General features: G+C 34.8%; 2 protein-coding genes across 5 annotated transcripts; both read right to left on the bottom strand.

The window, feature by feature from the left end:
- LOC106762137 (probable receptor-like serine/threonine-protein kinase At4g34500) lies at positions 1-3821 on the bottom strand. Its single transcript, XM_014645872.2, has 7 exons — positions 2785-3821; positions 1663-1767; positions 1439-1561; positions 1043-1213; positions 827-956; positions 530-739; positions 1-361 (listed from the first exon to the last, which is right to left on the bottom strand). Exons 1-7 carry the CDS (start codon positions 3096-3098, stop codon positions 248-250), a joined length of 1167 nt encoding a protein of 388 aa, XP_014501358.1. The 5' UTR covers positions 3099-3821; the 3' UTR covers positions 1-247.
- Positions 3822-5098: 1277 nt separating this feature from the next.
- Positions 5099-10370, bottom strand: LOC106762136 (probable LRR receptor-like serine/threonine-protein kinase At2g16250). 4 transcript variants are annotated; one of them, XM_014645871.2, is made up of 5 exons: positions 9755-10370; positions 7622-9601; positions 6958-7086; positions 6493-6515; positions 5099-6039 (listed from the first exon to the last, which is right to left on the bottom strand). In XM_014645871.2, exons 2-5 carry the CDS (start codon positions 9553-9555, stop codon positions 5408-5410), a joined length of 2718 nt encoding a protein of 905 aa, XP_014501357.1. In that variant the 5' UTR covers positions 9556-9601; positions 9755-10370; the 3' UTR covers positions 5099-5407. The 4 variants fall into 4 exon arrangements, with proteins under 4 accessions (XP_014501357.1, XP_022636779.1, XP_014501356.1 ...); XM_022781058.1 differs by having other exon boundaries at positions 7622-9657; XM_014645870.2 differs by having other exon boundaries at positions 9742-10370.
- Positions 10371-13320: the final 2950 nt, after the last annotated feature.

Raw genomic sequence — 13320 nt, forward strand, 5'->3', positions numbered from 1 at the left:
TACGAATAAATATCAGCAATATTATTGCCGAAATATTATGCAGACGGATAAAATTTATATGTTGTGGGAAATTAATATTTACAAGGCTCGTTTTCTTCACAAGATAATGCCATACAGCAGAATATGCTAAGACCTCTCCTACAGAGATGAAACTACACTACTATAAGATATGCACAATGGCTTCTGACTTTTTCACAACAAATTGAAAATAGTTGGAAAAAATAGTTTTATCTCATGGTTTGTCATATCATCTCCAGCTTGATTTATCTACTGGCTCTACATGCCTTGTTGGATATGGAATCTTGCTGGAACCAGCTGCTGTAGAATAAACAGGATCTTTCTCTCTATTTGTTCGATGTTCCTATTCAGAAAGCAAAGCAAGTCATTTCAGTTGGTGGATGCTATACTCAAATTTACTGTGATATTAAATATCCTACATCACATGTTTTTGTCAAAACTGTATGTAACGCTGCATCACATGTTTTTGTCTTATTAATCATAGACGATGAAAGCATAGGAGGAGGCTTACAGAACGAAAGGGAAAATCGTCAGCCTCAAGCATGTGAACAATTTGGCCCATCTTTGGTCGCTTACTGACATCCAAATCTATACAGCGCAGACAAACAAGTAAAGCTCGTTTCAAAGATCTTTGAGAGGGTTGAATATCTATTAAAGGATCAACTAGTTCATCACCAAGACGATTTGCAACCATTCCTTTAAACCAATCAACCAAGTTCATCTGAGCGCACCAAACAAAACGCACACATAAGACTCATTGGAGTTTCAGGGGAGACAGTAAGAAAATATAGAGAAATCATAGAATCACCTCTCCAGGTGGTCTAGAATAATCGATCGGACTCCTCCCTGTAATTAGCTCCATAAGTAGAATCCCAAAACTATACACATCGCTACCTTCATTAAGCATACCCGTGCTTGCATACTCAGGTGACACATATCTGCACAAAATTTGTGGCGTTGAATGAAACAGATAAACAGTATCCACCTCCATGTACGAGAATGTTTACTTGAGAATGAAACTAACCCAAATGTCCCCATTACACGCGTTGTCACATAGCTTTTCTCAGGCCCTAAGAGCTTGGCCAGTCCAAAGTCTGATACTTTAGCATTCCACTTTTTGTCCAAAAGAATGTTACTGGATTTTACATCTCGATGGACAACTTTGGGTTCTAATCCTTCGTGCAAGTAGGCTAGCCTGTTTCGTAATGTAGGAAGGTTAATTAATACTCCACGAAAAAATATTTAAGGTAATAGAAAAGTAATTAAGGGAGAATGATAGGAGTTGTACTAGAAATACGTATTGTAAAAAATAGTAATATATCAGTTGACAAGCATTATACTACAATTAGAGATAGCTGGCATGAGTGAAAGTTTGAGGTATATGTTCAATAAAACGACACAGAAGACTCCATAAACACACCCTTTCGCAGTCCCAACAGCAATCTTCATTCTTATATCCCATGTCAAGGGGCTAACAGGTCCTACGTCACCATGCAGCCACTGTTCCAATGTTCCATTGTCAACATATTCATAAACAAGCATCCTGAATGAATAGTCAGCAAAAGTGTCATATTCACAAGTTTCTTCATTTGAAAGACCTTCAAAGAAATAATTAAAGCCACATGCTTAAACATAATATTATACCTTTGAGCACCTTCTGCACAATATCCAACTAACCCCACCAAATTCTTGTGCCTCACTTTTCCAATGGCTTCAACCTCCACCTTAAACTCTTTCTCTGCCTGCCCCCTTTGTTACAATACAATAACACGAGTTTCAATAAGCCATTGCAGGTTGGTGGGGAAGAAAGAGTATTGAAAACGTTCCGTCATTTCAGCAAAGTTGCTGCGGTAAAACAACCTTTGCATATTTTCCTCTAGTCTAGAGTTCTACAATGCTACTTAATTTATTGCCCGAGTTCCAATGTCATGCAAATGTGTAGCTGCCGTTTTGGTTAAATTTAGATCTTCAATAGAGTGACATTGAAAATGAACACAAAGAAGATCCAATAATTATATCTGACAACAATTGTATTTTAAACTTTCTAACGTGATTATCGCACTTTACTTGGAAAAAAGAGAGAGAGAAAGAGAGAAGACCCAAGTTCATTTTTGTAGAGAGTAATATGAAGCTATTAACTAATACTACCATCAGTCTCTCGCTGGCCCACCTAATTCACAGCAACTGACACGTTTGTTTAAACTTTAAACTAAAGTATTATCCAGATTAAGCTAAATCAACATGCTTAGAAAAGAAAAGGTTGAGATACAGAAATCACGAACAATATAATAAATAAATAAACAAAAAGCAAAAGTAGACAAAGAAAAAGGTAAAATACTAAAATAACATCACCCAGGCCCCCCAAAGAAAAAAGCAAAGAAGAAGAGCACATTGACCATCCACTCACGTTAGTCCTTAATACTCCCCAAAACAAGTAACAACTCATAATTATAAATTCAAGACGATCCTTGTCGGAGACTAAAAAGCTACTCATCGTTTACGCCAGTTCTAATCTAATCGATATTCAGATTCTAATTTCTTGATATATTAAGATATATATAAGGAATTTCTGTCTATAGTTATGTTTAGAAACACATGTGAAACTCCTGTTCCACAATTCACGTGTAGGATCCCAGAACAGAAAACAGTTTCTCTTAGCTATTTTTAATTTGCATTATATACAGAAGAATGTAAGAAAACTACACAGCAACGTGAGAAAATAAAAATGAAAAAGAGAAACAGAAAAACGTATAGAGAAATGCATACTTGTTGTTGAGAAGATTTTTGACCGCGACGACAGAACCGTCGAGCAAATTTCCTCTATACACAATCCCATACCCTCCTTCTCCGATCACATTCCCTTCGGCGAACCCTTGCGTCGCAGCCTCAAGCTCTCTGAGGCTATACCAGCGTCCCCACCCTATGTTCGGTGACTCCACCGACGGACTATCTTCAAGCTTCATCTCCTCCTTCTTCGGATCCTCCTCATCCACCTCTTCGATTTTCAGCTCCAGAGTATTCACCTCCAGGATCTCCTTCGATACCAGCGGGATCGCGCCGGAGCTGTGCTTCACCCGCATTTTCCGCTTCTTCGAGCTCCGGCGGAAGCATAGGAGGATCAGGAGCACTGCTACCTGAGGATCAGGGCGTAGAGTTTGAGACCGAGAAAGGGCGTTCGGTGAGTTAGATCCGTCAACGCACCGCCGGAGACGGTGGCGGATGCCGCCATTGCTGATATTTATTTAGAGCGAGAATGTAGTGTTGACAGCGTTTGGTTGTTGCTGCTGTGGAAACTGTGATACAGTGAAATGGTTGCTTGAGAATTGAAAAAAATGATATGAAGGAAAGAAGAAAAGAAGAAAAAGAAAAGAAGCGAGAATATTGGGAAAAGTGTGAAGTTTCAACTTTGATCAACGGATACAAAAGCTAAAGCAAAGCATAGCAAGACAGAACAGTCTATTTACATAAATGCCACTCTGGCACGCTCCCTGAACTTGCCCACTCACGTCATGACCGTGGGGACTGCAATGTAATTACAAGTGAAGTATTGGAATTTATATGATAAAAGAATAAATAGAAGAAAATTGGGTTTGGTTTGCTTTGAATTGGAGCGAATGGTGGAAGTTGAAACGGAATTATCCATTGTGATTTGATGAAAAGGACAAATTGACTCGTAAACGTGATTATCCAACGTAACTCACCACCAAACCATTTCTTTCAATATGCCATTTTCATTCTCTTTTCATACTTCCCAATTACTTTCACCAACTCAACTAGCTCCACCTACAGTAACTAACTTCCAATGCCCTACACATGCAACTCAAATATCTCCCATAATCACTTTTATATAAACCACCGTTTTAATCTTTTTATATATAATAATACGTATTTCTTACAAATATTATGTATACGATGATGGAGAACTTATTGAGCGCGTGTCCAAATAATTAAGGAAAGTGGAAGTACGTGAAAAAATTGGTTGTCGTCAGCTATCAGTTCATAGATATTAAATGTGTCGGTATGAATTGCATTCCCTCTACTTCAACCCTATTTTCAAAATAATTCAAATCATATATGCTTCTTAACTATCGTATCAACAATTAATTAATACTAAAATATTATTTAAAAACACAGTTAGTATCATTATTAGATGTAGGTGCATTAGTTTTAAAATTTATTAGATAATACTATTTGCTTTTACGTTGAAAGGTGAAAATAGTACTTTGGGCGGTGTAGATGGTGATCAGATTTTTTTGGACTTGTCTTTTGAACAGTAACAAAAAAAGAGATACTGAAATAGAGGTGAGATTAGTAAGTATAGGAGGGTGAAATAGAAATCTAAAACTTCTCTTTCTTCATCGAAACAACCATAACATAACCGTATCTTCTCTTTCATTCCTGGTTCTTACATTGAGAGTCTATCCGAAGCAATTTTTACGTTGGTTTTTTTTTTTTTTATTTGATTCAAATTATTTTTAAAACTTTAGGAAACGAAGAATTAAAAAAAAATATATTGTATCAATTTTGAAAACATAATATTTATGGAGATGTTATTGAAGCTATAAAAGCTTAAAATGTATAGAATAATAACTATGGAGATATTTAAATTTCCGATAATGAGTTTATGGTCAGTGGAGTGAAAAAATGAATTAAATTACTTTAAAAATCTTTAAAACAACGTAAAATTACATTAATTATTGAGACGTGAAGAAATTTAAAAGGAGTAATAAACAGTTTCTAGATGATATCCAAACATGCATCAAGTTTGTGATGATTGTAGATTATTAGAGCATCTACAGTTCAGTAATTTCTGTTTGTGGAAGAAACATGTTTATGATTGATAACGCTTCCACTATTACTTTTTTCATTATCATCTATCCCTCACCAAATACCAAAACTTAAAGTTTATCATTCTATTATACAGCATAAACAACAAACCCTTAAGAATACGAAAACATCCAAACATTGATTTTCAAAAATAAACATATTCTACTTTCGAAAGTCAAGTATAACCTGTTTTCTTTTTCATTCTTTGAAATTTGATGGTGTCTCCTTTTTTTTTCCAGAATAAAAACAAATATGATCTGAATGACGATATCCTAAGACATTAAAATTTACATTCTCCATGAGGGGAGGCGAGAGAAAGGGGAAAAAAATCAATTACAGGTGAAAAAATGGTGCTTGTTTCAGACAGAAACAAGGCAAGTCGAAGAAGAATTCATATCTACCACAGCGCTTGGCCTTCTTTTTCTCTGTATCTCTATCTCTCCACTCCATCACTTTTGTATTGAAAATCACTGAAAACAAAACAAAAATCACCCCTTTCAGAGCTTTCATCATCTGCTTTCTCTCATTACCAAAAGAATTAAATTTACGACCAAACTCTCTGTTATTCCAGCTCCAACCTCTCTACATCATCAACCCCTGATGGCTCTGGGAATATCTCCTTCGAGTGTCGTCTCCGCGACAATGAAATCTCACCGCCGCCATTGTGAAAACTACCCTGCGACTGCGACCTTGACCCGGTGGTTCCTGACAGTTTCAAACTACCAACTCTTTCTAGTTTTACACCTGAGGCTGCCGGAGTTGCTGTTACATCAGAAGAACTCTGACGCCAACTCCCAAACAAAGTAGCAGCGTTCCAAGAACCTCTGGAAGAGGTTGCTCTGAGCCGCGCAGAACTGGAATTTTCTTCCCTCACCACCTTCAAAGGATTTTCCAAAGCCTTCAGAATATATCTCATTGGGGGTCTCCTTGAAGGTTTGGGGTTTAAGCAAGACCTGGCAACAATGGCTATAGCCCACACTTCCTCAAGGAAATCTTCGTCGACAACCATCGATGGATCGATAATTTTCGTCACCAGCTCCTTCTCATACATATTAATGCAAGGCAGAATCTGATCAAACCATTCCTTTACTTCGGCTTCACTGGCTGCACTCATTCCCAGCCTACCGGTCACCAGTTCGAGTAAAACTTTTCCCAAGCAATAAACGTCATAGGCACAAATTGTTGTTGAATAACCTGTTTCACGGTAAATCAAATCCATGTCAAAATTATGCATTTATCTGTATTCATGCAAAGCTAAAGCCAAAAAAGAGGAACTTCTCAGCACAACAGGAATTGGTTTGGTACGTATAATAAACCACACATACATATTGACCACTTAACTACTTTAGAGTGAATAGAATCTCATAATTCTAGATAATTAGAAGGCTTTCCAACTGCCTTACTGAAAATGAATTTTGCTGGCACAAAACTATCAGGTATAAATGGTAATGCCAAAACATTTCCTTTTTCGACTCTACTTTTGTAGGATTGAATTTAGCTTATAGTTCACTTCTTAAAAAGACAACATTACAACATTTTCTTAGAATGCAGGAAATATTTGTAATAGGTATGAGTGAAGAAACATGCAATCAAGGACAGAACAGATCACGAAACTAAACCAAAAACTAGAATTGAGTTTCTACTTACCAGATGGGCCTTGGTCTGAGGACCTGCACATTTAAAAAGAAAATTAGAAAAAAATATAACAAATAATAAACATTTGTAATTTGTAATAAGGAATACAAAACCTGTTCAAAAATCATAACGCAACCAAATCATGAATTAATGACATAGTGGAAGAATTTGCGAGAGAACGAACAGGTTCTTAGTTGCAGAGACCAAAAATGAAACTTTAAGTTTGGAGCAGTCATTAATGAAAACCAAATGAGTGACATTTCTTATTTAAAACCACCCACATTAAAAATGACATGATGACAGGTCTGAAATAGATAAATAATCCAAAAGCAAAAGTTTCAACGTGTAAGCATTTTTCCAACAAACAGCCAAAAGGATCAAGTCAAAAAGAAGCATGATACTGTCTGTGCATAATTGATTGACCTGTCAGACATTTTTCATGAGATTCATTGAATACGTTGTTGGTAGAGTACTTACTGAGGCAACCGCAGAAACCGGGTGATCTTACTTTGATGAATGTCACCTTCTTGAGCACAGGCTTCACTTAGACTCCCCAACCGAACTTCGTATTTGTCGTCAAGAAGTATACTGCTTGCTTGAATATCCCTACAATATATAGAAAATAGACATGTCACTTCTACCATGCCATTTAGACTTTAGATTGAACTTTGAGAGGAAAACTTGTCACAGACTCATCCTATGCACTGTTGAAATGCCCAATCAAATACAGGGAATGCACCCACAAGTGAGACTTTCTCCCAACCTCTATTTTACAGCTCCATTAGATGGAAATGCATAGTAACATTTAATAATGAAAAATTCCAGACTCAAGGGAAATTTATACTCAGTCACCTAAAAGATATAAAATCAAATGCTAAAACTTATGACAGCAACCTCAAATTCAATGACCAAAACTCAAGGGAAATTTATTTCAAAGAGTATGGATCCATATAAATTATAAAGGGGATCGGTTCAAAAGGTTGAACTCTTAAGAAAGATGCATCCAAGGATGAAGTGGGGATGAGCAGTTGAGAGTTAATGAAATTAGGCACTGCATCAGGCTCCAGAATACAATGGATTGTTAAAGCAATCAATAAGGAAATAAAAATAAAATTCAAGTAAGAAGGAATGCAGGAAATACCTGTGAACAATGGGTGGCACACATTCATGATGTAGATACGACAGGGCCTCTGCGGCTCCAGTAGCAATTTTTAACCTGGTTATCCAGTCCAGTGATTGCAAAGTACCATCCTCGGATGTAGTGTTTTTGTAGTACAAGCAATTAGACAAGTCCCCATTTGGCATGCTTTTATAAACCAGAAACTTCTCATTCTCATTTTCTAAACAATGACCTAACAATGGAACGAATCTCTGATGAGAAACCTTATTGAAGAACTCCAACTCCGACAGGTAAGCTTCTTTTTTAGCTGAACGCATGTCGATCCTTTTGATGACGACAGGAATCCCACTTTCCAAAACACCATTGAAGAAGTCCCCAGTGTGTCCATGTTTGATAAGATTTGCATTATTGAAATCTCCTGTTGCCTGGAGCAGCTGATGATATGTAAACGAGTCCCCTACATTTGGAAATTCGATTGGTACACCGGGGTTTGGAGGACTGCTGCCAACAGGCGCAGGACCCACACCATTTCCTCTCTGACTTGAGTTACCCCTCTTACGAACACACAGAAGCAACAGAACCACTAGCAACACCAAAAGTGCAATTAAACCCAATCCACCCAAGACTGCAGCCAGTATAATCTTAGTCTTATTGCTCTTCCTGGAGCTTTCTGAGGCAGGAGGTGTTGTTGTATTCGGCTGTCCAAAATTATCAAAACTGAGCCCCCTCTCTTCATAAAACGATGCACATTCCGCTGTTGACCTCTGATCTGTGGCGTTCTGGAGACAGTTGCTACCTAGAGATACATTATGCATGAAATCCAGAACCTTGCCCTCAAAATAGTTGTTTGAAAGATCAATAAACCCAAACCTTCTTAAAGCAGGAGTGAGGTTTCCATAAAACTTATTGTGCGAAATATTGAGCACCGCAACAGTAGCATTAGCAGCCAAACTCGAATTAGGAAGCAGAGCACTGAAATTATTGGCAGACACATCAAGGAAGCTCAATCTTGGCAGAGACCACAACTCAACAGGCAAAGCACCACTAAAATTGTTCTGCTTCAGCACTAGGAACTGCAACTGCAATGAACCAGTAAACAATCTCCCGGGCAGAGCCCCCGTGAGCATGCTGTTTGTGAGTATCATCTGCCGCAAGTTCCTAAACCCAACCAAATCCTGAGGCAGTCCTCCACTGGCAAAAGAATTCTGACTAAGATCAAGGACAACTAAGCTAGTTAGACCCCCCAATTGAGTAGGCAAAGTGGCAAGTCCGTTGTTGGAAAGATTCAAGTACTGTAACCTGGAAAGAGACCCTATTTCGGGGGGAATCGGACCCGACAAAAAATTAGCAGACATGTCAAGGGAAGAAAGATTCCCAAGAAAGGCAAAAGATGTTGGTATGGAGCCAGCGAGAGAATTCCTGGAAAGATCAAGAACCGAAAGGGCAGAGAGTTGACCCAGAGACTCCGGAACATTCCCAATGAGGTTGTTGTCAGAAAGATAGAGACTAGAGAGGTTGGTCAAATTGCCGAGAGTGGAGGGAATAGCATTCACAATGGAACAAGAACGAAGATCAAGCACTCTGAGAGAAGGAAGGGAGAGACCAAACCAATCGGGAATAGGTCCAGGAAGGAGGAAATTAGAGGCATTGAAGGACTGCAAGAGAGTGAAATTGGCCAAAGCATCCACTGCAAATTGCGGGTTCCTCCTCCCAAGTCTGGTTCTTTTAAACCCAGAGATACTGATCCCAACGACTCGACCATTCTGGCATGTGATGCCAACCCAGAGTAAACAAGGGTCTGGTTTTCTTGGCCATTCCTTGCTCCTCAACCCCAGAGAAGCCCTCAGTTCAAGTAACGATTCTCGCTCCTCAGAGGAACTCAGTGGCTCAATCTGCTCCAATGTCACCTGACTCACCACCAGCAACAACAACAACCGGAACCACACTATCCCCATCTCTCACCAACGCTGACCCAAAGATCCATCCATTTCCATCAAATGTCTGCACACACACCCAACACATTTACATTTCTCTTTCTCCCAAAAGTCTTCAACTTTCTAATATATCACATACCCCCAAATAAAAATAATAAATAAATAAAAAGAGAACAAAAACAAAAACAAATTCCCAACGAGTCTTACCGGAATCACAAACCTTGTTCTATTTCGGCTCCCCGCAGTTTCCACGGCTGCCAAATCTGTATCGCTTTCTATGCTTCTTCCTTTCTTCTCTGTCTGAGGTTATATTGTTCTACCCTCTCTCTCTCTCTCTCTCTCTGTCTCTCTGAATCCTCCTTCAGTTGACGGAAGACGAAAAGAAAAATATTTAAATTTGGAGAAGAAAAAAAAAAGAGAAAAAGATATTATACTGTGACGTGATGGGGGCCTGAGATAAAAATAACAAATTGGAGAGAGAATGGTTTAACAACAAATACAAAGAAGTAGTAGGTAGCTCTCTGCGGCTGTGGTTGTGGGTGTTTTCTTCTTTCTCCGTGAGGTTGAGACAGAGAAAATGAGAGAGAAAATTGCAGTGAGTGAGGAATGCAAGCCGACACTGAATCCGGCACCGGAAATCCCGCCAAGTCCAGCAAAGGCCACTCTAACACTAACTACTTATTCTAATCTCTTCCCTTAATCTGCAAGCTTCTCTTCTCTTCAGCACCTTTGTCTCTGTGTTGTATGTTTATGTTATTGTACCCTCTGTTTCAGGACACCAGTTTCTTCTAACCTCCCCTCTCTCTCTCTCTCTCTCTCTACACCTTTTGGTAAATAAATTTAAGCCAATTTCAATTTATATATATATTCAACTTTCCATGACTAATTTACCAAGTCTAATTTATTATTATCGATCTCGAAAATGTGTTTCAGTTGTTATTTTGTTGAGTCTTATCGGAAATTAATTGTGTGCCTCTTTAAGAGCATTTGACTAATTGACGTCTTACTCATCCAAGGGAACCTACAAAATGGTGGGCTTAGTAATATTGTGTGGTGTCGTAAGATTTTTATGGATTGTAATATTGCCTACTTAATAGCTACATAATACTCATATTTACGGACATTAAATTTAGAATATTCGAGTTCAAATGAACATCTTCTTCAATCATATTTTGGACATAAATTAATTTTTATATGCGAATTTAAAATGCCATCATCAATAATTTGATATGCAAATTTGTGTAATTAATGTCAAGATTAGGTAAACTCTCTAAGAATTTCTTCAACTGAATGTAACTTAAGGTTACCTTTGTTGTTCTTATGTCTGTCTCTCCTAAATTTGACTATTGCCCATCTTAAACAAGGATTTCATGCCATTTAATCATTGTAGAAAGAAAAGGATTAAAGTAATTAAGAAAAGTAGGTTCAAACTTAAGAATGCATTTCATGTTCTTTTTTCAAAAGTTATGGGGTCAACGGGGTTATCTTTTTGCGTCAAAACAATCCTACTTAGTTGTGCTACTAATGGTCGTTGAATCAAACTTATATAACCCTATGAATGCTGAAAAAATAATAATAATAAATTAACTAATACTAAATCAACGATTAAAAAAAATAATATATATATATATATATATATATATATATATATATATATATATTATTTTTGTAAATTAGTTTATACTTGTCATGTCTGTGGTTGATGGTGTTTTGAGTGAACAGAGGAGATATAAGATTAGATACATATACAAAGAAAGAAACGATGAAATAGTTATCTAGATATTATTTTATAAATTTTTGTTTTATACATTGAAAAATTGTTGAATTGATATATATTTTATTTAGATTCAACAGAGTTATACTTTTGACATGTGTCTTGCTATTATGATTATATTTTTAAATGATTTAATAGGATTTTTCTAATTTATAATCTTTTTATTTGAATTATTAAATCTATGTGATGTTTTATTTAATAGATATAATATATTAAAATGAGACGTTACAAAACATATAAAAAAATAACAAAATATATCGATTTAAAATTATAAATTTTAGAGAGAAAAAATATATCAAGTAATAACTCAATAATTATAAAAATTGAGTATTTTCCTATAAAAATATAAACAAAGTTAAATAAAAACATAAATATTTCATTAATTAAGTTATAGGTAAAAGGTTAACGTAGTTTATATTATTTAAATCAGTTACAGTTTTGAAACTAAATTACTGGTCTTTAAAATAACGGCAGTGGTAATTTACCAATATTTGATTATATACCATATTAATTAAATAAACTTAATCATTAACTACATACAGTTTAAAATAATTAGAAATCATATTATTGTTCATTAATACTTTCATAAGAGAAGAAAAATATTTATTCAAATAGAAGGCAATAATTTTAATATGTATTAAAACAATTCCATAAATAATTTAAAATAATTTAATAAAAACATTGTTGTAAAAGAAAGAAATTAAAAACATGATTACAAAATTAAGGTTGAAAAAATACTAAATGTTATCATAAATATTCAAAATATGTTAAAATATTTTTTATTTTTATGTAAAATCTATAAAAAAAGAAAAAAACTTATTAGCATGTTATATAATATTTTGAAACTTTATATTTATTACCACGTTAAATATGTTTTTTGTATTTGTATTTTCAGACAAGTTCTTTTAACGTAACTATGCTATTTTTTTCTCGATATATCAAACACAAAAAAATATATTTATATTGAAATGATTTTTATATTATTTTTAAAATTTTAGAATCAAAATGTATTAAAACTTAAAAAAAAAATCTCAAATTTGTATTCAAATTTATGAATTATAGATTATTTAAATTAAGGATTTTATTCTGTGTATAAATATGTCACTTTGACGAATTCAAACAAGTGATTATATATGTGTGACATTTTAATTTTGTAATTATAGTAAGTTGTTTGAGTTCGTCAAAAGTGACATATTTATACAAACATAATAAGATCTTTAATTTAAGTAATCGATGATGTTTAAACAATAATTTGTAATCATTTATATTGTTTTAGTGATATTTTTATTAAAAAGTAGACTTTAAACTTAATTCAATTCCACAAAATTGACTTGTATACGAAATTTACATCCACTTATATATTATAATTTATCTTTATCTCTAGTCGACATAAAAAAAAATAATTAATATAATTTTTCCTCATTTAAGTACTTAACTCTTGACTAAAGAGATAAACAATATCAATATGATTTGTATCAAATTACCAGGTTTTCACAATAAACATCAAAACTTAAACTCTGAATTACTTGAGTTTCAAACAAAATATACAATGTAATACCACTTAAACATCAAAGTTTTTCAAAGTTTCAATTTTCTGTTTAACTATACGTCATTTACAAGTCTTGTAAAATTGTGTATTTCATGAAGTGACTCATATACATTTAAAAGATGCAACAGTCAATTAAGAAATAATCATAATCTTAAAAATCTAATGTTGGTGAGAATTATTTAGTAGAAAAGCCAATGAAACACTCAAACTGAAATGCTTTTTAACTTAAACTTAAGATTCAACAGGGAAAGACAAACAAAAGTCGCAGAAGTCGTAAAAAAAACCACCCAACTAGTACATTAATTTTGAATATACACACGTACCTGTTTATTACAAATCATAATATATATATATATATATATATATATATATATATATATATATATATATTACATTAATTTTGAATATTAACAGTTTATGTAATAATCATGCTTAAGGTGATAAATTATATATGTTGACATAA

This window comes from Vigna radiata, chromosome 5, assembly GCF_000741045.1.
Source record: "Vigna radiata var. radiata cultivar VC1973A chromosome 5, Vradiata_ver6, whole genome shotgun sequence".
Classification (NCBI taxonomy): Eukaryota; Viridiplantae; Streptophyta; class Magnoliopsida; order Fabales; family Fabaceae; genus Vigna; species Vigna radiata.

Coding starts and splice junctions, on each gene's coding strand:
- LOC106762137 (XM_014645872.2), bottom strand. CDS start 3,098: ATGCGGGTGAAGCACAGCTCCGGCGCGATCCCGCTGGTATCGAAGGAG. Junction 1,214..1,438: donor GCTGTTGGGACTGCGAAAGG/GTGTGTTTATGG, acceptor ATTACGAAACAG/GCTAGCCTACTTGCACGAAG. Junction 740..826: donor ATTCTAGACCACCTGGAGAG/GTGATTCTATGA, acceptor TGGTGCGCTCAG/ATGAACTTGGTTGATTGGTT.
- LOC106762136 (XM_014645871.2), bottom strand. CDS start 9,555: ATGGGGATAGTGTGGTTCCGGTTGTTGTTGTTGCTGGTGGTGAGTCAG. Junction 6,516..6,957: donor CGGTTTCTGCGGTTGCCTCA/GTAAGTACTCTA, acceptor TTAAATGTGCAG/GTCCTCAGACCAAGGCCCAT. Junction 6,040..6,492: donor CTCAGACCAAGGCCCATCTG/GTAAGTAGAAAC, acceptor ACCGTGAAACAG/GTTATTCAACAACAATTTGT.